This window comes from Leucoraja erinacea, chromosome 7, assembly GCF_028641065.1.
Source record: "Leucoraja erinacea ecotype New England chromosome 7, Leri_hhj_1, whole genome shotgun sequence".
NCBI lineage: Eukaryota > Metazoa > Chordata > Chondrichthyes > Rajiformes > Rajidae > Leucoraja > Leucoraja erinaceus.
In genome coordinates this window covers 54,976,985-55,001,768 of record NC_073383.1, presented here as the reverse complement: position 1 = coordinate 55,001,768, position 24,784 = coordinate 54,976,985, and the positions used below count along the sequence as shown (strand labels likewise).

Below are 24,784 nucleotides of genomic sequence, written 5' to 3'. Positions count from 1 at the left end.
GGGAGTACTTAGGGAGCAGGAACAATGAGAGGTGATCAGACTGACCAAGGTGGGGGAGGGGGACGGCTTTGTAAGCTTCAGCCATGTTAGTGTAGACTTTGTCCAGTGTCTTGTCTACTCTAGTGGGGAAGGATACATGTTGGTGGAATTTGGGGAGTACAGTCTTCAGGTTGGAGTGATTGAAGTCACCCGCAACAATGAAGGCTGCCTCGGGGTTGTGCGTCTGTTGTTTGCTAATGGCAGTATGCAGATCTTTCATTGCAAGCTTGGCATTAGCATCAGGAGGGATATAGGCTGCAGTCACAACAGTGGAGGTGAACTCTCTGGGCAGATAGAACGGTCTGCATCTAACCAAGAGGAACTCAAGGTTAGCTGAGCAGTGACTCTTGATGATGGTGGAGTCCGTGCACCATGCTTTATTTACATAAATGCACAGACCCCCACCTCTGGTCTTACCGGAGAGTCTGTTGTCCTGTCCGCTTGGAGTAAATGACGCCCCGTTAGCTGGATGGCGCTATCAGGAACGTCAATGTTGAGCCAAGTTTCTGTGAAGATCAGGATGTTGCAGTTTTTGATCCAGTTGTGGGAGGTGATCCTTAGCCGGAGTTCGTCCATTTTGTTTGCCAGTGAGCGCACGTTGGTGAGGAAAAGGCTAGGAATCGCTAGCCTGTGTGGGGCTAGCTCTAACCTGGCCTTTAACCCACCTCTGTGTCCCCGGCGGTGCTTTTGTACGCTTTAGATACAATATCTGTAGTAGACTAAACAAATGTTAAGCCAAATGCATTTGTTAATGAAGGCTACTTGTCTACATGCTAGTTTTCTGAGATGGATACCATGTTAGCAATGATTTAGTGTATTGGACAACAGTAAAGTACTGACAGAGATTCTGGGCCAAAAAAATCTTGACAAGAAAAAATATGCAGATATGGCAAATATAGGAAAACAAGAATGTTGGCCTTGTGACCCTTCATACCTGCTCCTTGATTCAGTAAGATCATGGGTAATCTGATCTTGCTTCAGCTTCACTTTCCTGCCGTTCTTCATATCACCCGATGTACGCAGAGAGTAAAATTATGTCTATCAATGTTCAAGTTAATAATAGATTTCAAAAGGCAAGGTTGTTCTTGATGACCATTAATGATTTTTTGTGGGAAAATGGAGTGGAAAATAATTCATGTCATGAATATAATATAATTGAGTTTTTAATGAGACAAGTAAACTGGGCTTGTTCCTAAGTAGAGAATAAAGAGCCTGGGGAGAGGCTAAAGAACGGAAAATAAGATGACTTCTAAACATAAAGTTGGCAATCACAATGCCTACTCGCACTGGTGAAGGGTAAAAAGTGGTGTTCAGTAGGGAATGGTGCTGAGATCACTATTGCTCAGAATTTCCATTATCGATTTGGGCACTGTAAGTGAAAGCATAATTACAAAGTTAGCAGACACGCTTGTTAATTTGTAGCAATTACAAATGAACAATCCAGCAAAAACAAGAATATGTTAATGAGCATTTAATTTGTAAATTAATTTCAATGTACTGCAGTATAAATCAAGGAAAATTTATGATGCAGGAAGAGCTATTCTGCACATTATGTGTGTGTGGTGGTTGAAAAATAATTACTCAGCCTAAACAAACCAATGCTGACCTCAACCTTGAACCATTCTGCTGTTTTGCACTCGTTGTTCTATTTATTGTTGTATTTAACTTTCCTGTATACACACTGTTTACTCGGTGGACTTCACATGAACAAGACATTTCTTAGTATATATTAGAGTAAATTGATCTAAATCTGAATCTAGGTCTGTAACACTGTAGGGGACAGCTCCAGTACCCTTAAATGTGATGAGGTTGTCTGCTCCTACCACAATTTCTGCAATTTCCTCATCTCTTCTCTAATTGTTCTATCATTTACATTTAATTCTTTGCTCTTGAACCTCCTGGTTAAAGGAAACAGCTTTTTTTTTTTTTACCCTGTCTGGGCACCAATAGTTTTATGCACCTAATTTACAGTAAGTCTCCCCCAGCCTCCGCGATTCCAACTGAAACTGTGTTGGCATTTTCCAGTCCTGGCAACAGGATCATAAATCTCCTCACAACCTCTCCACTCCAATCACATCTTTCCTGTACTGCGATGATCAGAACTGTCTGCACAAGTGGTGGATCTAGGTCGGATGGATTAGAAGATCACATTCTACTTCGTGAATAAGAGCCTTGTGGACTAAAGATAATTCTATACAGATGAACAAATTACTAAAAGTGATACAGTCCTTATTATTGCTAAATAAGGTAAGCAAAACACTGGACTGCATTTTCTGAGAGTTGAAAAACATGGAAATTGTGTTAAACTTGTATAGAATTGCACTTGGACCATAATTCGATTACAATAAATGTTTATGGTCTCTGTATTTTACAAATCACAGACTTGTGAATATGTTATCACCTGTATTGAGAAGTTATCAAGAAAGTTTAAATGAATGGGCATGATTTAAAAATTAGAGGCTGCCATTTCAGGAATGTATTTACCAAACACTCATTGAGACAATAGAAGTTTGGAAATCTTTTCAAGAAAAATTGTTGTGAGCCCAATAGTTAATTTTGAGATTGATGGATTTTTTGTTAACCAAATGAATTTTGGGTTGTGGGGAAAAAACTGAATATTTGAATTGGTCTCCAGATGATTCATGATCTCACTGGACAGCAAAGCAAGCTTGAGATTTTTAAGAAAGCTATTTTTAATGAAAGGATTTGAATCTAGCTGTAGAGAAAATGTTTCCAGGTTGATGAGACTGAATTAAGAACTCTTAAAAATAAAATAGCAATTAGATTATTCCAAATCCCTTTATTAGATTTATTATTCTGCTCAAAGAATAGTTGGAACGTGGAAGATGGTGGTAGGAGTCTCATGCAAAGTGTTAATACATTAACCAAATTAACTAACTTACCATTTCTTGTGCCATATCAATGTGCGAAACCACAGCTTGCTGTTAATTACAACAAGGGCGATGGTGTTGATCACAGACTTTACATATTTTATTGCCTTTTACGTCATTACCTATTACAAATTATTCACATTCTTTAAAAAAAACAGCCTTCTTCTCATCATTTTGAAATGAACAATTGATTTTAATCTGCATGTTTTGTGGTGATTTGTCATCATTATCTTTAGTAGGAAGTGAGCAAAAATGTTTCTTGAGTGAAGATAGTAGAATTCAGTGTTTTTTCCAATACAAACTTTCACCTCTGGATCTGAACCCGTCTGAAACTGAAGGGAAAATGTTGTCTTAAGTAACACTAACTTTAAAACACACTGAATACCACCAGGGGGCGCCGCACGATGGCAGCCTCGCCAACAGTCTGTCAGCCCTTAGTCTTTCTTTTGTTATTTTTAGTGTGTTTTAAAAGTATATGTTAATGTTCTCTGGTTTGTTTTATGTGGAGGGTGGGGGAGGAGGGTCGGGGAAACATTTTCAATCTCTTACCTTGCTGGAGGTGCGATTATTTTCCGGATCGTATCTCTGGTCACTGTGCAGCCTAACATCATGGAGCTGGAGGCCTTGCTCGGGATTAACTTTGTGCCCCACCGTGGGGACATGGATTTACCATTGGAGCTAATCCCTTGCCTGGAATAGACACTCCAACTGCGGCCTGTGGATTTCATCATCGAGGAGCTCAAAGTCTCGGGTAGAGACCAATGTCGGGAAGCTTCAAACGATGCAGAAGGTTTTGACCAGCCCGGACCCAGGGTCAGATCGCCCGGCGTGGGGGAGGTGAAATTCCCCCCCGATGCAGGAGCTTGAACATGCCGACGGGACGGCTCAAATGCCGCCGGCTACAGGAGCCAAGATCGCCCCATCAACGGAAGGCTCGAGGACCTCAACCGCGGGAGAACAAAGAAGGGACGAGATTGAACTTTTTTTTCGCCTTCCATCACAGTGAGGAATGTGGAGGAGTCACTGTGGTGGATGTTTATGTTAAAATGTATTTTATGTGTTCTGTTGCTTTTTATTGGTACGACTGTATGGCAAAATACATTTGTCGTATGTTGCAAAACATACTTGGCTACTAAAATGTGATGATGACCTACATTTTTGGGGCCCTGAAGCTTGAACTGTTATGGGGGCCCCATCGCAACCAACAACGAGGTCTGGGTAACCACTGTCATCTTCTTCAATGGGGTTGTTCCATGATAGGCTGGCTAGGTCCCCGGTGGGGTCCAGGGGAAGCACAGGGCAATGCCGGGGCAATGCCCCCTGAAGCTCCTGCCTTTTCAATAAATTGAAAGTGATTCTCAAACATGCTGCTGGTAGTATACATAACAGAAGCTTAGAATTTTTCTAATGCGTAAGCAGTAAAATAACCCCCAAAAGATATATATTTCATGAAATAGACAATAGACATTTCTATGATCATCCACAATCATTACCCCATACCTGCCTTCTTCCCATATCCCTTAGCTCTGCCATCTTTAAGAGCTCTGTCTATCTGTCTCATGAAAGCCTCCATTCATGAAGATAGCGAAGTCAGGGGATATGGGGAGAAGGCAGGAACGGGGTACTGATTGGTGATGATCAGCCATGATCCCATTGAATGGCGGTGCTGGCTTGAAGAGCTGAATGGCCTACTCCTGCACCTATTGCCTATTCACAACTGTGTGAAAAGATATTTCCTCATCTCTGTTCTAAATGTCCTTATTCTTAAACTGTGGCCCATGGTTCTGGACTCTCCCCGCATTAGAAACATTTCCTGCCTCTAGCATGTCCAAACCCTTAATAATCTTATATGTTACAATAAATGGCCCCATACAGCTAATATAATCTTTACAAAAATGTTACCTGTGATGTCTCTTTGCCTAGCACTGAGATGAGAAAAATTTTTCACCCAGAGTTGTGAATTTGTGGAATTCTTCACGATAGAAAGCAGTGGTCTCGTCTCCTTCAGTAGCACCTCGGTCTCCCTTCCTGAGCTCAGACACCTACTTCTCCTCACCTCACCTACGCTCACTTCCCTTCACCTACACCTGAACTAATCCCCTCGCCTCACTAAACCCCTCGCCTCGACGATGCCTCACTACCAAACTTCTCCTCACACCTAAACCTCACCTCGACTAAACCGTACCTCACTAAACCTTGCCCCTCAAATAAACCTCACACCTCATCTCACCTTACACCTTAACCCCACCTCAATTTAACTAAACCTCACACCTAGTCCGTACCCTGACTAATCGACGCCTCGCTCGATTTGGAGCTGTTAAATTGCCAATATCACTGTGGGAAAAAAACACATGCATATGGATGCACATTTCAATTTGCCATGGAGAGCATATGCTGGCATTTAAATGTTCCATTTACTAAGCATTTTAAAGCAGGATATTCATGTTAGCCTGAAATAGTGCAGTTTCCAGCAATGATGCCAGGTGACTTATCAGCTCATTAATTTTATAGTATTCCACTCAAGGTGGTAACTAGCACATTTGAAAATGCTTTTATAAAACTGGCAGACTTCCATTTCGATTTCCCCTTTTAAACCAAGAGTGGCAATTTTCTCCGGAACAGGGAACTTGATCCAATTTTACCTTTTCCAAAAAAATAGTTGCACAGATGTAATAGTATTGAAAGAGACAGTTAACATGTTGCTTCCCACTGGCAGGGGGCCTCGTTGTGTTTAACAGAAAACACAAACCATGTAAAATATTTACCATCAAAACAAAACTGTCAAAATCATTTTAGTTTTCATGCAGGCATCCTCTCCAGAAAGGGCTGTGGGTTTCATGTTGCAATTTCACACCATAGTGTGAAAATATGAAACTTGGTACCAGCTCTCCTTTTACTGCCTGCCCACGTTACACAAAGGCATCAGCATTGACAATGTTTCCTGATTACTGTCAGTTTGAGAATCCATTTATTTCTGCCTTGGATTAAAATAGGTGGCTTTACTCAACATATAATTGTACTTTATTTCGTCTGAGAGGCACGGATAATGACAAGGAAAATATTGCAATCAATGTTCTTAAAAGGGAAATGGGGAAAAAAATCAGCAGTAATGTGCTGGGCAAATCTTTGCTGTCATACGGGGATTACAAACATTTATGAGATGTATTTTAACTGCTAGTGAATACTGTATATAGATCAATACTAAATATATAAACGTGAAGAAATCATAAAGTGCATGAAGCATTATGAGCTAATGCATTTAGGAAGATGTAGTGAGACAAAGGAAGATACATTGGATGGGGAAGAAGCAGAACCTGACTGTCCACATATCAATTGAAATGGTGTGCAATATAAGAATGGGGAAGTAAAACTTGAATTATATTATTGTTTGAGATGCCTTAAAAACTATGGGCAAAAATGTAGATGGGCTGGTTGGTTAGTCTGCAGCTGACACAAAAATAAGTGGAGTTGCAGACAGTGAAGAAGACTGTCAAAGATACCATAGGATCAGTCACAGATATGGTCAGAGAAATAGCAAATGGAGTTTAATGCAGGCAAGTGTGAGGTGTTGCATTTTGGGAGGTGAAGTGTAAAGATAAAGTCTACAGTTAATGGCAGGATCATTAACAACATTGATATACTTTGAGATCTTGCATCCAAGTCCATAACCCCCTGAAAGTAACAACATTCGTAGACAGAGCTGGAAAGAAGGCATAGTATATACTTGCCTTATTATATGCTACAGCGCTGTTGGTATAAGAGTCAGGAAGTCATGTTGCAGCTTTATAAAACTGGTAAGGGCTTATTTGGAGTAATGATCACTCCATTACAGCTTTGGAGAGAGTACAGAAGAGGTTTACCAGAAAACTGCCTGGACTAGTAGGTATTAGCTATAAGAAGAATCATGGAGGAATACAGCTTGGAAACAGTCCTTCAGCCAAGCTCGTCCATTCAAATCAAGGTTCCCCTCTAGGCTGGTCCCATTTGACGATATCCTTCAACATTTCCCATTCATGTACCTGTACAAATGTCCTCATTTATTATACCTGCCGCAATCTGAAGAAGGGTCTCAACCCGAAATGTCACCCATTCCTTCTCTCCAGAGATCTGCCTGTCCCGCTGACTTACTCCAGCATTTGTGTCTATCTTCAATTTAAACCAACATCTGCAGTTCCTTCCGACACACAGGATCGATTGACCTCAATGCTGTTGACTTGGATGGTCACTTGGAGGTCACTTCTAATGATGTTGACAGTTTTTTGAGGAGGTGACTATGGTGATCGATGAGGGTAAAGTGTACAGTTAATGGCAAGAGCCTTTACAGCATTGATGTACAAAAGGATCTTGAGATGAAAAATCATAGCTCCCTGAAAGTGGCAACACAGGCAGATAGAGTGTAAAGTAGTGATATGGTATGCTTGCCTTCCTTAGTTGGGGCATTGATTCTGAGCCAAGAAGTCATCGTACAACTTTATAGAACTTATTTAAGTTGCATTTTGAGTATTATACAGTGCCCTCCATAATGTTTGGGTTAAAGACCCATCATTTATTTATTTGCCTCTGTACTCCACAATTTGAGATTTGTAATAGAAAAAAAAATCACATGTGGGTAAAGTGCACATAGTCAGATTTTATAAAATACCATTTTTACACATTTAGGTGTCAACATATATAAATTGCTGCAGTGTTTATACATAATCCCCCCATTTTAGGGCACCATAATGTTTGGGACTCAGCAATGCCATGTAAATGAAAGCAGTCATGTTTAATATTTTTTTGCATATCCTTTGCATGCAATGACTGCTTGACGTCTGCGATTCATGGACATCACCAGTTGCTGGGTGTCTTCTCTGGTGATGCTCTGCTAGGCCTGTATTGCAGCCATCTTTAGCTTATGCTTGTTTTGGGGACTAGTCCCCTTCAGTTTACTCTTCGGCATATAAAAGGCATGCTCAATTGGGTTCAGATCTGGTGATTGACTTGGCCACTCAAGAATTGACCATTTTTTATCTTTGAAAAACTCCTTTGTTGTTTTAGCAGTATGTTTTGGATCATTGTCTTGCTGTGGAATGAACCACCAGCCAAACGGTTTTGAGGCATTTGTTTGAACTTGAGCAGATAGGCTGTGTCTATACCCATTAGAATTCATTATGCTACTACCATCAGCAGTTGTATCATCAATGAAGATAAGCGAGCCAGTACCTTCAGCAGCCATACATGCCCAGGCCATAACACCCCCATCACTGTGTTTCACAGTTTAGATGGTGGGCATTGGATCTCGGGTAGTTCTTTCTCTCCTCCATACTTTGCTCTTGCCCTCACTCTGATATGTTAATATTCGTCTGCAAAACCTTTCTCCAGAACTGTGGTTGCTCTTTTAAATACTTCTTGGCAAATTGTAATTTGGCCATCCTAGTTTTGCGGCTAGCCAGTGGTTTGCATCTTGCAGTGTAGCCTCTGTATTTCAGTTCATGAAGTCTTCGGTGGACAGTGGTCATTCGCAAATCCACACCTGACTCCTGAACAGTGTTTCTGATCTGTCGGACAGGTGTTTGGATTTTGTTCTTTATTATAGAGAGAATTCTTCTGTCATCAGCTGTGGGAGGTCGTCCTTGGCCTGCCAGTCCCTTGCGATTAGGAAGCTCTCCAGTGATCTCTTTCTTCTTAATGATGTTCCAAACAGTTGATTTTGGTAAGCCTAAGGTTTGGCTGATGTCTCTAACAGTTTTATTCATGTTTCTCAGTCTCATAATGGCTTATTTGACTTTCATTGGCACAACTTTGGTCCTCATGTTGATAAATAGCAATACAAATTTCCAAAGGCGATGGAAAGACTGGAGGAAAGACTAGGTGCTAAGAGCTCTCTTATATCTGCATTAAGGAGGCAATTGAACATACCTATGCATTTACAGATGCCTGTGAAGCCATGTGTCCCAAACATTATGGTGCCCTGAAATGGGGGGGGGGGGGGACTCTCCACAAAAATGTTTACTCACACAGCTGAGTCTCTCCACTTTGGGGCTTCCACAGTCAGCGGCACCTCTGCAATCAGGCAGGGCAGTGATAATTATGAGAATTTGCAGCCATTTGAACCGCAGCCAAACTAGAGGCTTCACTCAGGAGTGGGTCGCAGCTCCCCAGCTGACGGGACCTGTTCTCGTTCTCTTTGAATGAGGCGCCACCCGCCCCAGCGAATAGGCAAACGCGGAGCTAACGCATATTATGAGTGGGAGCATTTTCTCAGTCAGACTTTGTCGACAGTTGGGGTGGGGGATCTGGCAGAGAGAGAGAGCTGGCGATGCCGCACAGACAGAACAGTTTAAAACAACCCATTAAAATCTGCCTTTTGGGTCGATCGAACAACAGCCCTCTCGCTAGCTCGCTGCGTGCCCGATCCCAACACAGAACCTCCACAAGACCTTTGGCCTTCGGATAACACCTGCACAAAGAGCCTCAGCTAACAAGGGTTGGTGAACTGTGCTGGTCAACGTGCACTGGGCGTGCACTGGGCGAGATTCACACCGCCTGTAGGTAAAGCATCAGCCCACATCACACTGATACAGTCGCTGTCTGCCTCGGATTAAATATTTTTACACATAAATTATGAATAAAGATAAGAAAATGTGGTCAACGTGCACTGGGCGAGATGAAGAAAATGTTTCAAACACAAGTAATATTTTGTTAATCCGGTAGCAAACATATTAAGGATTAAATGAAAATAATAAATTCTTTAACTTTTTGAATATCTCATAATTGCAGATTAATGAACAGAACTAGAACTGGGACTGTAAGTAGTGTGTGAACAGCAGAACACAAAAGGAAGTTATTGAGTTGACAGAATTCTAGATTAATTCCTTGGTAGAATAGTTAACAATTCATACACGGTGTATACAGCAATGCGTTCGCTTTTAAAAAAAATCCTGAATGAACTTTGACAAATCCCATGATTCCTTGCATTTATCGAGATACCGAACTCGCTTATTGTAAGAACCCACTGTCAACGGTGGTGGTGGAAGGAGCTATAATAGTGACATTTAAGAGGCATTCAGATTGGTACATAGATATGCAGGGAATGGAAAGATATGGGTCATGTGCAGGCAAAAGAGATTGGTTTAACCTGATACCATGATCAGCATGGGTATTATGGGCCGAAGGGTATTTTTCTGTTCTATACTGTTCTATGTTCTATATGCTCTGGGTCCCACCCTCCCTACTATCCTACTATTTTTCTTTTGCATAACATTTCTGAATATGGCTTAGTGTCGGATTTATTTCACAAAGCTTGTATGAAGCTTCTCTGAACTCTTTCCCCCCCCCTCCCCGCTTTACAAGCATATAAAGGTACTAGTTGCTGAGGCAGCAAAGAAGAATGTTGTAAAGGGTCTGGAGTGATCACACCCAGCAGCAAAGAAACATAACCATTTATTGACATACTTTTGTTTAATTTGCAGAGAGAAGCTGGCTGTGGCCCAGTTACAACAGGAAGTTGCAAGAAGTAAAAGTGAAGGGACAATGGTACAGTACATAAATGTCTTTCTGATTTTCAATTGATCACTTTGTATGCCATTGCATGTGTTTCTTTACTTACGCAATTAATTTCAATGCTAACAGTTCGGAACAAAAGTAAAATATAAATAGTATGTAACAATGTGCTATCTTAAGCCAGTTGTATTTTTCACAAATTATTTTAAATGATTATTGTTCTTTGCAGGGACTATTTTAGCTTAAGATGTTAGACTTGGATAGGTAACATTTAAAGCACAACTGACTTGTGTTATGGAAAATCACAACATTTTAGCATCTGAATTATTAGCCTAATATTTACCAAAGGCAGGTCAGATTTTAGGTAAGCTAATTCCCAGCACAGCTAATTCCCACAAAGCAGGAAACAGTTAATGCAAGGTCAAAGACCAAAGGGCATGTAAATTTTATAATGGAACTTAACTATTAAGCTCCTGATTATATAGCAGTGTTCCAACCTTTGAGAATCATAGTTTATAGTGGCTTATTCTTGAGTAATGTGGAAAATCAGAATGCTGTAAGTAAAATTTATTGTTATTGTCTAATGCATCGGCTAAGTCACAGCACTATTTTTTGCAAAATTTGGGAATGCACTTTGTGATTATATATAGTATTCCGCAGCAGAACAGAGTAATGTTTTGTGCAGGTCAAAGGGTGTTAGGACAGAACCCGAGAGTACAAAATAAATGGTTACTGGAGTCTTTTTATAGATTAGATTAGATTGCGGTGTTGCATCTAACCAGGATGCAAAGTAGTAAAGTGCTGATGAAGACAATATATACAAATGAGGATAAATTGGTGTATGTACATAGGCATATACATGTATACAGATAGTTGTTACGGTGCAAAATATTGACATGTGCTATATTCTGGTGAATAAGAGCTTAACTATAAATTATATAAACTATAAATAATACTGGTGAGAAGGGGGGGGGGGGGCTAGTGCTAGTGCCGGGTCTGTGAGTTCAGCAGGGTAATGGTGTTGGGGAAGAAGCTGTTCCTTAGCCTGCTGGTGCCAGACCTGAGGCTCCTGTACTGCCTCCCTGATGGGAGGAGGGCAAACAGTCCATGGTTGGGGTGTGAGGGGTCCTTAATGATTTTGCCAGCCCGTCTCAGACACCGTGTGCGGTGAAGGACAGCCATGGCAGGGATAATGTGATGGGCGGTTTTCACCACCCGTTGCAGTGCCTTCCTGTCAGCTGTGGTGCAGCTGCTGTACCACACTATGAAGCAGGTGGTCAGAATGCTTTCTATGGTACAGCGGTAGAAGTTGGACAGGATCTGAGGGGACAGGTGAGCTTTCTTAAGCCTCCTCAGAAAGTAGAGGTGCTACTGCGCCTTTTTAACCAGTTTGGTGGTGTTGAGGGACCAGGACAGATCCTCAGAGATGTGTACCCCGAGGAATTTGAAGTTGGAGATGCGCTCCACCTCAGTCCCGTTTATGCTGATGGGAGTGTGTCTGCCGTCTCTGGTCTTCGGGTTGTCCACAATGATTTTCTTCGCCTTCTGTGTGTTGAGGACAAGGTTGTTGTTGGTACACCAAGCTGCCAGGTGCTGGACCTCCTCCCTGTAGGCTGATTCATTGTTGTCACTGACCAGTCCTACCACCATGGTGTCGCCGGCGAATTTTATGATGGGGTTGGAGGCATGCATATATGATCCATATTTCTGCGGAAGGAATTCCTCCATAACAGGGTTGTTGAATGCTAAGAAATCCACAAAAAATGTTTAAAGGCCCAAAAAGAAGAACTAACCATTTGTTATTTTGATTCAGCCTCGTTTTCTCCTTTGTTATTTTAAATAGATTACATCCATAGATTAAATAGATGTTCAAATAGATCTCTATCGGTAATTTTGTATTCCTTTTATTTTAACTCCCAGTACCATTACTATCATTATTTGGAAATTTCACCAGATTTTGGTATCAGTGGAGTATTTATACTGGTTGTCTGAACTCAGAAAGAAAGCTTGGAGTTTCAAGCAGTGCAGAAGAATTCAAAGTTGTGGAAAGCTTAGAGTAGTACCTTGTGAGATGGGACACTGATGTGCTGTCGTACATTTTTTGGGATGTAATATAAGACCCTTAAGCAAGAAGTAGGCTATATAGTTTCTCATATCAGTTTCCCATTTGAATGAGATTGGGAACAATCCTACGATTATCCACTTTCCTGCATCATAATAGCATCTCCCACCCATCCTCATTCTTATCCTGAAACACTCTTACTTAATTCTGAACTCCCCAATGTTACACTTCAGCTGGGAATGAATAGCTGTTTTCCTCAATTCCTTCTCAAGGGACGTGCACTTAATCCATAGTTAAGAATATATTTACTTATTATGATAGTCTCTCACATTTCAGATGAAAGGTTCCAAATTAGAATGCTTTCTCCACAGATACATCTGGCTTGTTCCGATTTCCTAGCATTTGCTATCTTTATTAAAGAGTAGTGTTCCTAAATATGGATCCTAAATTGAACTCTGTCCTATCATGTGTTTATTTTTATTTTTTTAGTTTAGTTAACAGATAGAGCACAGAAACAGGCCCTTTGGCCCACCAAGTCCACACCGACCAGCAATCCCCGTACATTAATACAATCCTACACACTAGTGACAAATTGCAATTTTTACCGAAGCCAATTAACCTACAAACTTGTATGTCTTTGGAGCCTGGGAGGAAACCGGAGCACCCGGGAAAAACCCATGCAGTCACAGGGAGAATGTACAAACTCCGTACAGACAGGGCCCGTAGTCAGGATCGAACCCGGGTCTCTAGCACAACCCTACCACTACGCCACCATGCCACCCTAGTAAGGTGTTGTTTTGTTCAAGCTTGCAAAATTATAGCATCTTTCTTATGGGCCTGTCTCACTTAGGCGGCATTTTAGGAGACAGCAGGAGACTATGCAGTCGCCACATGGTCGCCACTTGTTTGTGGGTGGTTGCTGGGGAGTCGCCCTCATGGTCGTGAAGAGTTCCTGCATTCTGGAAACTAGTCGCAGATTCATTATGGTCACCGCAAATTTTTCAACAAGTTGAAAAATTAGCAGCGATTAGAATGAAGCCGCTATGGAGAGTAGCAAGAATTCTCGTGCCATAGGTGGGTCGCCAGGAGGTCCTAGTGGGTTGCCAGGAGGTCGAAGGTTCTCGTAGGTTCTCGTAGGTTCTCGTAGGTTGTATCCGGTGCTGACCGGTGAATTACATTGGCTCATTGTGAAAAAAAACGGTAAGCAGTAGTTTTCAGAACCAAGGATAACCGACCGGTAATGTTAAATGTCCGCCGAGCTTCACAGCCATGCATCTCTGGCTTCTTAAAAGTTGTCTCCATTCCTTTTTCCCCCTCTCTTCCCCTTTGTTCCCCTCTTTTAAAGGACTTACCGTACACTGTGCTTTTTAGCTTCTTAATTACAGCGCCAACCTTCCTGTTCATTGCGCTGTTTGGCTGTATCACATTGGCTTTGCACCGTGAAAAGCCTTGTCCCCCACCTGCATTATGGGCTGGTGAAGGAAGCGATGTGTTTGTGTGTGTGTGTTCCACACTGACAGTCGCCGTTCCAGTTGCTGGTTTTTCAGGCGACTGCCAGCAACTTGACACTCACCGGCAGTCGCCTGAAAAATCGCCTGTGGGACAGGCCCATTACTCATGTGCTCCAATATTCTTGGAGTGGTGGCAACATTTCATTTCCTTTCTGAATTGCTTTGCCCTAAATCAATGTTTATTTCCTGCACCGTACTAGGATCCTACTGCACACAAACATCCAATTCCTTTTCATTTAAAAGGAATGTTTTCTATCTTCCTCCCAATATGAGTACATTTATATCGTTTACTAGATCAAGTGCAGGCCCGTTGGGTCTGTTTCCCCAACGGCGTTTGCGTGGGGTGGGGGGGGCTGCGGCATCACACTCACATTAACCACCCCCCAAACACACAGGTGGCGGGAGGGGGGGTGAGAAGGGAGGGAGGTTAACCTTCTCTGTACTCCCTCTGTGGCAAGAATGCCTTTGGGCATTGGGCATTGTGACATCACACGATGTAACGGTCACCAGGGGCTGGGGCTGGTGCAAAGACATATGTAAATGGATCCATCCCGATTGGACATCTGCGAGCATTGGGCATTGTGACATCACACGATGGAAACAAATCAAAAGGCAGAAAGGCAGCCACAGAGTTTTAAATATAGATAGATAGATAGATATTATTGTCCGTGAGATCCACAGCAATGCATACACTTCTGAAACCAGAAATATGAAGAAACAATTAATTTTTCTTGATTATTTTTATGACCAAGTATAACAAATGTAGGTATTAGGAATCTTTCATACTTTTTGAGCAAATATCTAATTCTGTTTTGATACAAATTTATAGGATCGCTGCAACATTTTATGCCAGAGAATTCCAAACTCTAAGTGAAAAACAATGGTCTGAATTACCTTTCTTTTTTGTGTTAATCCTAAATTGAAATGTTTTACTTTTGCAAGTTGCCATTGTGTAAGCAATTTACTGTTTACCTTGTTCTAATATTTCAAAATCTTGAACAACTTTGCATGAATGCTTTTCATCTTCATCTTGACAAAGGTGAAAAAAATCCAAAATTTTAGCAAGTGAGTCTTCCTGCCTGCAGCCTTGTGAACTGATATTGTATCTTTTACACTGCTTTCATAATTGCATATCTGGTCCAAAAATATAAGGGTAACTGTGGAGTAACTAATATTATAGACAACTGTAACATCATCTATTTGCTTTTGTATTCTTTCAACGTCTGCTGACAGTTTGATGACCTACTTATCACCCCTTCGCACATTGTATTTCAATATATATGATTTCACGTTTTGTTACTTTGTGAATTTGTTATACACACGCACACACACACACACACACACACATACACACACACACACACACGCACACACACACAGTGGGGGCCAGGGACAGCGGAGGAGCGCTGTCTGCGCGATGAAGAGGAAGGTAAACTGCTGCCACAGAGCACGGCAAGTCCTTTAGAGAGGGCGGGAGGGACAGAAAAGGGGAGAGAAGGGGGGGGGGGGGGGGGGGGGAGGATCTTTGCTGAAAACTCCAATGAGCCAATCAAAATGTCCGGTCAGCGAAGGAGATTGCCTTCGACTGCCTGTCAGTAAATAGTGACCCCACTCCACGGGATTCGACCAAACAGCAACCTATTTTTAGTCGAGGCCGTTTTTTAATTTTTTGAAATAATCGCAGGAACATAGAAGAAGCCTCGAATACGCGGAAATCACTTTCCACCATTAGGGAGAGTGACCAAAACCTCCGGGAACCTCACTGAAACCTTGGGTGGGGCGCAAGGTCTTCAGAGGTTTCCGTTCAGGTTTCCTAAGTGGGACAGGGGCATTACTTTGCTTTCAAGCTTTGAACTATTTAGTTGCTAAACTTTATTAAATTTTAGTCATGGAAATGGCCTCCTTGCCCAACTTGTCCAAGCCGGCCAAGCTGCCTAGCTGAGTTAGCTGCAATGGGCTGACCTGGCTCGCAACCCACTAAATCTTTCTTATCCATGTATCTGTCCATGTGTCTCTTAAATGTTGGATTGGTACCTGCCTCTACCACTTCCTCTGGCAACTCGATCCATTTAGTCGATCCCTGATAAGGTTGCCCCTCATGTTCCTTTTTAACCTTCCACCCCTCAGCTTAAACCTGTGCCCTCTAGTTTTACTTTATTACCCTGAGGAAATGACTGTGGCTATTCACCGTAACTATGCCCTTTTGAGGACTGAGATGAGGAGAACATTTGTCATCCAAAGAGTGGAATCCTCTATCACAGAAGCAGTTGAGGCCTAATATATTGAACATGCCGAAAGAGATCAAGGAATACGAGGAGAAAACAGGATTAGAAAATCGTTCATTGTTTCACTCTCTAAAGGATATCAAATTTATAAATTGCTTATGTAACGTCAATATTTATGCGACTGCTCCATTTGCATGTCAATAGTACCCAAGGGTATTGATTGTGCGGGACATGATGATGCTTTTTGAACTTCAAGGATAGAATGTTAGATTTGTTTGTGTTGGAGATGACATTGCCTCTGGTGGAAGGGTTAGTTGCATTTATCAGTGTGTCTTAATGTCAGCTCAATTTTGTCATTCATGTCTTTGGTCCATATTTGAACCAAGGCTGCAGTGAGGTTTGTAGCCAAGTGATTCTGATGAAACCAAAATGGGGCACGAGTGACTCATTTATAGGTGTCTGAGTACATCTTGACAGCATGGTTGATGACATTGCTAATGATTGAGAGTAGACCGATTTGGCAGGTTGAAATTATCCTGCTTCTTATGAATAGAGCATATATGGGTGGCGCATAAATTGTCAGACAGTGTTGTAACAATGCTGGAACAAGTTGGCTAGACGTAAACTAGTTCAGGAGAACAGGTTTTAACTATTAGAGCTGGAATGTAGTCTGATCCCATTCATTTTGCTGTATGCCTTGCTATCAGCCATGTTTTGATATCACACAAAAAATAAATTAAATTGCAGGTAGTTGAGGCCAGTTCATTGGCTATATTTAAGAGGGAGTTAGATGTGCCCCTTGTGGCTAAAGGGATCAGGGGGTATGGAGAGAAGGCAGGTATGGGATACTGAGTTGGATGATCAGCCATGATCATATTGAATGGCGGTGCAGGCTTGAAGGCCGAATGGCCTACTCCTGCACCTAATTTCTATGTCTAAATTGGCTGAAGAACGTGAAGATGGCAATCACCGAAAAAAATTAAAGATGATCTAATTGGCACTTCTGATTGTATATGGTTGTGAATTTTCGTGTCTTGTCTTTAGCACTCTTTAGGTGGATCCTGCAATCATTGAGGATTGAGAGCGACTCTGTTCAGTCCTCCCATTAGTAGTTTAATTGTCCACTGCCATGCATACCCAGATTTACTGGGAATGAAGAGCAACAACCTGATCCATTTACTGTGAAATTCCTGTAAAGGGCCTGTCCCACTTATGTGATTCCTTAGGCGACTGCCGGCGACTGTCATAGTCATAGCAGGTCGTCGAAAAACCGGCGACTGGACCCCGCCCCTACGACAATGTCTACGACAAGCTACAACAACCCACCACCTAGTCGACGTCAACCTACAACAAGCTACCGACAACCGGCGACCCATTAGGACATCCACCTACGGCCACACCTATGACAACCTACGTCCACACAGGCAACAACCTACGACAACTGAAGTCAACCTATGTCGACCTGCGACAAGCTACAACAAGCAACGACCCTGTCGGCGACAACTGAAGCTAACTGAAGACAATTCAGTCACTGACCTGACGCCGATTGACATGGGTTGACTTAGGTAGTCGCCAATAGAATTCACCAAAGTCAGCACCGGCGACAACCTACATCACCTGGCGACAACCTACGACAGCACCTACGTCAGGAGAAGTCAAGCTACGCTCATTGGCGTCAATCCACTCTCGCCGACTGTTGCCGAACATGTTGAAAATCCAGCGGCGATCAGAAAGATGCTACGACTCTCTGAGCGACTGAGGAGACTACTCACGACCATACAGGCGACACCCCGGCGACCATGTGGCGACAGCCTAGTCACCTGTAGTCGCCTAAAAAATACCCTAAGTGGGACAGGCCCTTAAAACTCTGTTCGTTGCATGTTGGCTTCACTGTTTGGCATGGACAGGGTCTAGTTTTGAAGCTTCACTAGACTGCTACCTTCGCATTTCTAGTTATGCCTCATGAAGGTGTGGGGCTGCGGGTGACTATCTGCTTGCAGCGTCTGAGGCGTGAGTTCGATCTTGACTATGGCTGCTGTCTGCATGGAGTTTGTACATTTCCCTTGTGACCGCGTGGGTTTTGGCTGGGTCCACCGGTTTCCTCGCACATTCCAAAGATGTGCACGTTGGTAGGTTAATTGGCTTCTGTAAATTATCTCTAGCATGTAGGATAGAACTAGTGTACGGGTGACTGCTGGTCGGCATGGTCTCAGCGTGGGCGTGGGCCAAAGGGCCTGTTCCCATGTTATTACATCTCTAAAACTAAAACTGAGGTGGTAGCGAACCACTTTCTTGAACAGCATCTGTCCTTCTGGTGAATATACACAGATGCTACGTAGGAAGTTTTAGGATAAGACCACATGAACATAATTGTTTCCAATTGACGATGGAGTTTGATATGGAGGCAGTAAAGAAAGCGAATGGTATGTTAGCTTTCATTGCAAAAGGATTTGAGTATAGGAGCAGGGAGGTTTTACTGCAGTTGTACAGGTCTTGGTGAGACCACACCTGGAGTATTGCGTACAGTTTTGGTCTCCAAATCTGAGGAAGGACATTATTGCCATAGAGGGAGTGCAGTGCTGGACGGTTCACCAGACTGATTCCTGGGATGTCAGGACTGTCTTATGAAGAAAGACTGGATAGACTTGGTTGATACTCTCTAGAATTTAGGAGATTGAGAGGGGATCTTATAGAAACTTACAAAATTCTTAAGGGTTTGGACAGGCTAGATGCAGGAAGATTGTTCCCGATGTTAGGGAAGTCCAGGACAAGGGGTCACAGCTTAAGGATAAGGGGGAAATCCTTTAAAACCGAGATGAGAAGAACTTTTTTTTTTGCACAGAGAGTGGTGAATCTCTGGAACTCTCTGCCACAGAGGGTAGTTGAGGCCAGTTCATTGGCTATATTTAAGAGGGAGTTAGATGTGGCCCTTGTGGCTAAGGGGATCAGGGGGTATGGAGAGAAGGCAGGTACGGGATACTGAGTTGGATGATCAGCCATGATCATATTGAATGGCGGTGCAGGCTCGAAGGGCCGAATGGCCTACTCCTGCACCTAATTTCTATGTTTCTATGGAACCTGTGCGCAATCGTGTTTACAGCTTCCTATTCTTGATGAAAGAAATGCAGTTGGAGTAGCCAAACTAACTAAACCTGTGGATGGTGCACGTGCTTCAGGGATAGGATTGAATATTATTCTGTTAGATATTTCTGGGTAAGGCTACCTGATTGGAATTCACAGAACAATTTATTCTGATACATGGGTTCAGTTTTGTACAGTTGTATGAAACATTAATGAATAATAGAAAATATTTTGGAAGCAGTTAATTTTTTTTTTACAGCTATTGAAAGAGAATGCTTCAAAATGAGATTGTACTGTGAAAAATTATGATGTTAAAGAAAATTGCCTATTGATAACAGCTATATTTATTGAAACTAATAACATTTCATAAAGGACAAAATTGAGTTATCTTAATTTGCTCAAAGGTGAATTGCTCTAGATTATGTCTCCCATCTTCACGGATGTGAATTGAATATAATTTTTCTTTGCCATGACATACCTTTATAACACATTTAGTCTTAGTTTTAGAGATACAGCACAGAAACAGGCCCTTCGGCCTAACCGAATCCGTACCGACCAGCGATCCCCGCACATTAACACTATCCTACACACACTAGCGCCAATTTACACATACACCAACCAATTAACCTACATACCTGTAAGTCTTTAGAGTGTGGGAGGAAACCGAATATCTCGGAGAAAACCCACGGGGAGAATGTACAAACTCCGTATAGACAGCACCCGTACTCGGGGTCAAACCCAGGTCTCCGGCACTGCAAGCGCTGTGGCAGCAACTCTACCACAGCATGGCCGCTCGTTGTTGTTGAACATATTGTTTGGAATAGTTACAATGAAATGATATCAACTTTTTTTTCTAAAACATGTTGTGGCTTGGCTGCTGAACTAAGCAAAGGCTGGATTTTTAAATGATAATTTAAATTTTGATCACCTTAAAAAGATTATCATCAGAATGTGACCTATAAAATTTGAAAGTTGTTTAAAATCACTATAATTGGTACATAATTCATATAATCTGGCAAGTGTTTAGTTGTTTGTTTTTTCAATGAACTGATTTGATCTGTTCAAGTCAAGCTGAGTTTATCATCATATGTACAATTATGTTGAGGTGCAGGTATATTGAAAATCTTGCCTCCGAAGACACAATTAGAAAACATGGTAGTGTAAGAGATGGCACACAGTGTACCATTGCTGCAGTAGGATAATGCCCCTGTCCCACTTAGGAAACCTGAACGGACACCTGAACGGAAACCTCTGGAGACTTTGCGCCCCACCGAAGGTTTCCGTGCGGTTCCCGGAGTTTCCCGGAGGTTGCAGGTGGTTGCCGGAGGTTGCAGATAGTGGAAGCAGGTAGGGAGACTGACAAAAAATCTCAGGGAACCGCACGGAAACCTTGGGTGGGGCGCAATGTTTCCAGAGCTTTCAAAGAGCTACTTTTAAAATACTGTTGTACATCTAAGCCCTTAAACTCTTATCCATGTTTTACTTAACCCAATCTACAGCATATCAATGTTGTTGCAGCTGGAATCCAAACTGTGATATTCTGTACATTTCAGTTCGCTCAAAATTCTGGTCCCTGCCCATAACACTTATTTTCTTGCTGATGTATGTTGGTCTAGAAATTTTGGTGCAGTGAAACTACAATTATTCTGGTCACTCTGATCTCTTTGAAGTTGACTTGCTATGGATTGCTTGATCACATCTGACCCGACATTGCACCTTTTCATCCTCGCAAGTGTGTCATCCTGCGTGATTTTAAGCTACAGGGGTATTCAGTGTAGTGGATGTGCACATCAGGAAGCGGCTGCCTGAATTTACAATTGGTGTAATTTGACCTTGAAGTGGTTACAAATGCACTGTACTCCAGGGTGAAACAACTTTCAATGGCATATTTCTGTACATCTGAATTTCCAGGTAATCGACTCTTGCGCTCCAGATGGGTCCAATTAGAAAATGTCATCCAAGTGTTTATATTTCTTTATAAACATGGTCCCTTTCTGTTGTGCCCTCCACGCTATTGCTCATCTTCTGACTTTATTCTCTTGAACATTTTTCTGTCACTTTCCCTCATTATTGGAACTGCAGTCAAAACTCTAGAATGTATTTGGTAAACTTCTCCACCTTTATACTGCACTCTTGTTCTACAAAAATAAAACTTATTTTAAAGCACCTTTGGGTCATTGCTAATATTTCATTTGTGCTGCTGTCTAGAACATAGAACATGAAGCATCGAAATGTTCAGCACAGAAAAAGGGCCTTTGGACCACAATGTTTGTGCTGAACATAATGCCAAGGTAAACTAATCACATCTGCCTGCATATGATCCATATCCCTCTGTTCCTGACTATCCATATGCATATCTAAAAGCCTCCTAAATGCCGCTATCATGTCTGTCCCCACCACCACTCTTGGCAGCTTGTTCCAGGCACCTACAACGCTATGTGTAATCGGCCCGCACATCTCCTTTAAACGTCGCCCCTCTGACCTTAGCTATGCCCTCTAGTCTTTGACATTTCTACCCTAGGATAAAATGGTTTTGACTGTCTACCCAACCTCTATGCCTCTCATCTATCATATCATATAACAATTAAAAGTCTGATCTTATATGTGGATTTGTGCGTTTATTTGTTCGTGTGTGATCACATCTTTGCAAAAAATCTACGCGGTACCGATAAAAATTTTATATATTCTGATAGAGATTTTCCCCCTGGAGTCCAAAATCTACTTATATGAACATTTCAGGCTATATTTCTCGACAATACTGAAAATGTGTAAAAATACTTTGATTTTAAAATGGTTTTTCCTGTTAAAATCATTCTCACAGCTTCCAACACACTTCTATACAAATTTGCAAGACATGAACACTGGCAGCAACACTGAACATTTCAGCTCAATGGCATCTCACAGCAAGTGAGGGGGGGGGGGGGGGGGGGGGTGGGGGGGGGGGGGGGGGGGGACTGGCAATCACCAAGGTGCAGAGTTAAGTAATGTAACAGCCGCAGGGAAGAAGCTGTTCCTGGACCTGCTGGTCCGGCAACGGAGAGACCTGTAGCGTCTCCCGAATGGGAGGAGGGTAAACAGACTGTGGTTGGGGTGAGAGCAGTCCTTGACGATGCTGCGTGCCCTTCGCAGACATCACTTGCTTTGGACAGACTCAATGGAGGGGAGTGAGGAACGTTGGGCAATTTTCACCACCCTCTGCTGTGCTTTCCGGTCGGAGACAGAGCAGTTGCCATACCATACTGTGATACAGTTGGTAAGGATGCTCTCGATGGTGCAGCGGTAGAAGTTCACGAGAATCTGAGGAGACAGATGGACCTTTTTTAGTCTCCTCAGGAAGAAGAGACGCTGGTGAGCCTTCTTGACCAGTGTTGAGGTATTGTGGGTCCAAGAGAGGTCATCGGAGATGTTGACCCCCAGGAACCTGAAGCTGGAAACGCGTACCACCTCCGCCCCGTTAATGTGGATGGGGGTGTGCGTGCCGCCCCTAGACCTTTTGTAGTTCACAATGAGCTCCTTGGTCTTCTTGGAGTTAAGGACCATTTTGGTGGCAAAAACAGGAAAACAGACTATTATCTAAATGGTGGCCGATTAGGAAAAGGGGAGATGCAGCGAGACCTGGGTGTCATGGTACACCAGTCATTGAAAGTAGGTATGCAGGTGCAGCAGGCAGTGAAGAAAGCGAATGGTATGTTAGCTTTCATAGCAAAAGGATTTGAGTATAGCAGCAGGGAAGTTCTACTGCAGTTGTACAGGGTCTTGGTGAGACCACACCTGGAGTATTGCGCACAGTTTTGGTCACCAAATCTGAGGAAGGACATTATTGCCATAGAGGGAGTGCAGAGAAGGATCCTGTTCCTGGGATGTCAGGACTGTCTTATGAAGAAAGACTGGATAGACTTGGTTTATACTCTCTAGAATTTAGGAGATTGAGAGGAGATCTTATAGAAACTTACAACATTCTTAAGGGGTTGGACAGGATAGATGCAGGAAGATTGTTCCTGATGTTTGGGAAGTCCAGGACAGGGGGTCACAGCTTAAGGATAAGGGGGAAATCCTTTAAAACCGAGATGAGAAGAACTTTTTTCACACAGTGGTGAATCTCTGGAACTCTCTGCCACAGAGGGTAGTCGAGGCCAGTTCATTGGCTATATTTAAGAGGGAGTTAGATATGGCCCTTGTGGCTAAGGGGATCAGAGGGTATGGAGAGAAGGCAGGTATGGGATACTGAATTGGATGATCAGCCATGAGCATATTGAATGGCGGTGCAGGCTCGAAGGGCCGAATGGCCTACTCCTGCACCTAATTTCTATGTTTCTATGTTGTTGTCAGCGCACCATGCTGCTAGGAGCTGGACCTCCTCCCTATAGGCCGACTCATCGTTGTTGCTGATGCGGCCAATCACCGTTGTATTATCTGCATATTTGATGATGGTGTTAGTACCGTATACAGGTGTGCAGTCGTAGGTGAAGAGGGAGTATAGGAGGGGGCTCAGCACACAACCCTGTGGAACGCCGGTGTTCAGGGTAAGGGTTGAAGAGGTGTGCTTGTCTAACCTCACAGACTGGGGTCTGTTGGTTAGAAAGTCCAGTATCCAGTTGCAGAGCGAGGGGTCGATGCGAGGTCACTGAATTTGGTGATCAATTTTGAGGGGATTATGGTGTTAAATGCTGAGCTATAATCGATGAACAACATTCTCACGTAGGTGTCTTTGTTGTCGAGGTGGGAGAGGGCGGAGTGAAGTGCCGTTGAGATGGCATCCTCCGTACTGCTGTTCTTGCGGTAGGCGAACTGATAGGGGTCCATTGTGGGAGGTAGCAGCCTTTGACGTGCTCCTGGCAGGACAGGAGGGGGAGGGTCATAGCTCCTGGCAGGCCAGGAGGGGGAGGGTCATGGGATTTGTTTTTCAACTACAGTGCTGGGGGAGGCTCACAAGCTATGATCTTTGCTCAGGTGTGCTCGAATCTTACTTTCGCCAATGGGTTGAGATGGAGGACTACGCCTCCCATGGGAGCTACGAGTGGGGGAAGGGTGCCTTGGGAGAGCTGACCCAACGGGTCTGCACTTGGTCTAGTTAACTAGTAAAATTCTGATCTTGTGTGTGTGCGTGTATAATAACATCTTCTCGAAAAAACAACATGCTAACGGTAAAATTTTAACATATTCCAGTAGAGAATTTTCCCCTGGAGTCCAAAATTGGCATCTGAAAAATTCATGCTTCATTTCTCGACATTCATTTCTCGACGAAAATGTTCACAAATCCGATAAAACGCCTGTCTTTCGCTGATGATGTCATAATGGATCTGCGTGCCTGCCATCTTGCTCGCATTACGAGTTACGTCTCCCCTCTACCACTGCCTCCTCCCCATTGTTCAAAAGACGCAGCCCTCTCACATCCCCCCCACCTCTCCCTCCCCCCCGACCTCTCCCTCCTCCCTGATCTCTCCCTCCTAACCCCCGTTATTCAAAAGACGCAGCCCTCTTACCCCCCCCCTC

The 24,784-nt window shown here is 42.9% G+C and overlaps 1 protein-coding gene across 7 annotated transcripts in view; it reads left to right on the top strand.

The window, feature by feature from the left end:
* Window positions 1-24,784, top strand: part of nckap5l (NCK-associated protein 5-like) — a 458,995-nt gene that overhangs the window by 56,076 nt on the left and 378,135 nt on the right. For 5 of the 7 annotated variants that reach the window (XM_055638606.1, XM_055638605.1, XM_055638612.1 and 2 more), the window contains exon 2: window positions 10,382-10,445. The exons of the other annotated variants lie outside the window; for them this stretch is intronic. In XM_055638606.1, coding sequence (XP_055494581.1) covers window positions 10,443-10,445 — 3 coding nt within the window. In that variant the 5' untranslated portion in view covers window positions 10,382-10,442. The remainder of the gene's footprint in view (window positions 1-10,381; window positions 10,446-24,784) is intronic. 7 annotated transcript variants of the gene reach the window in all.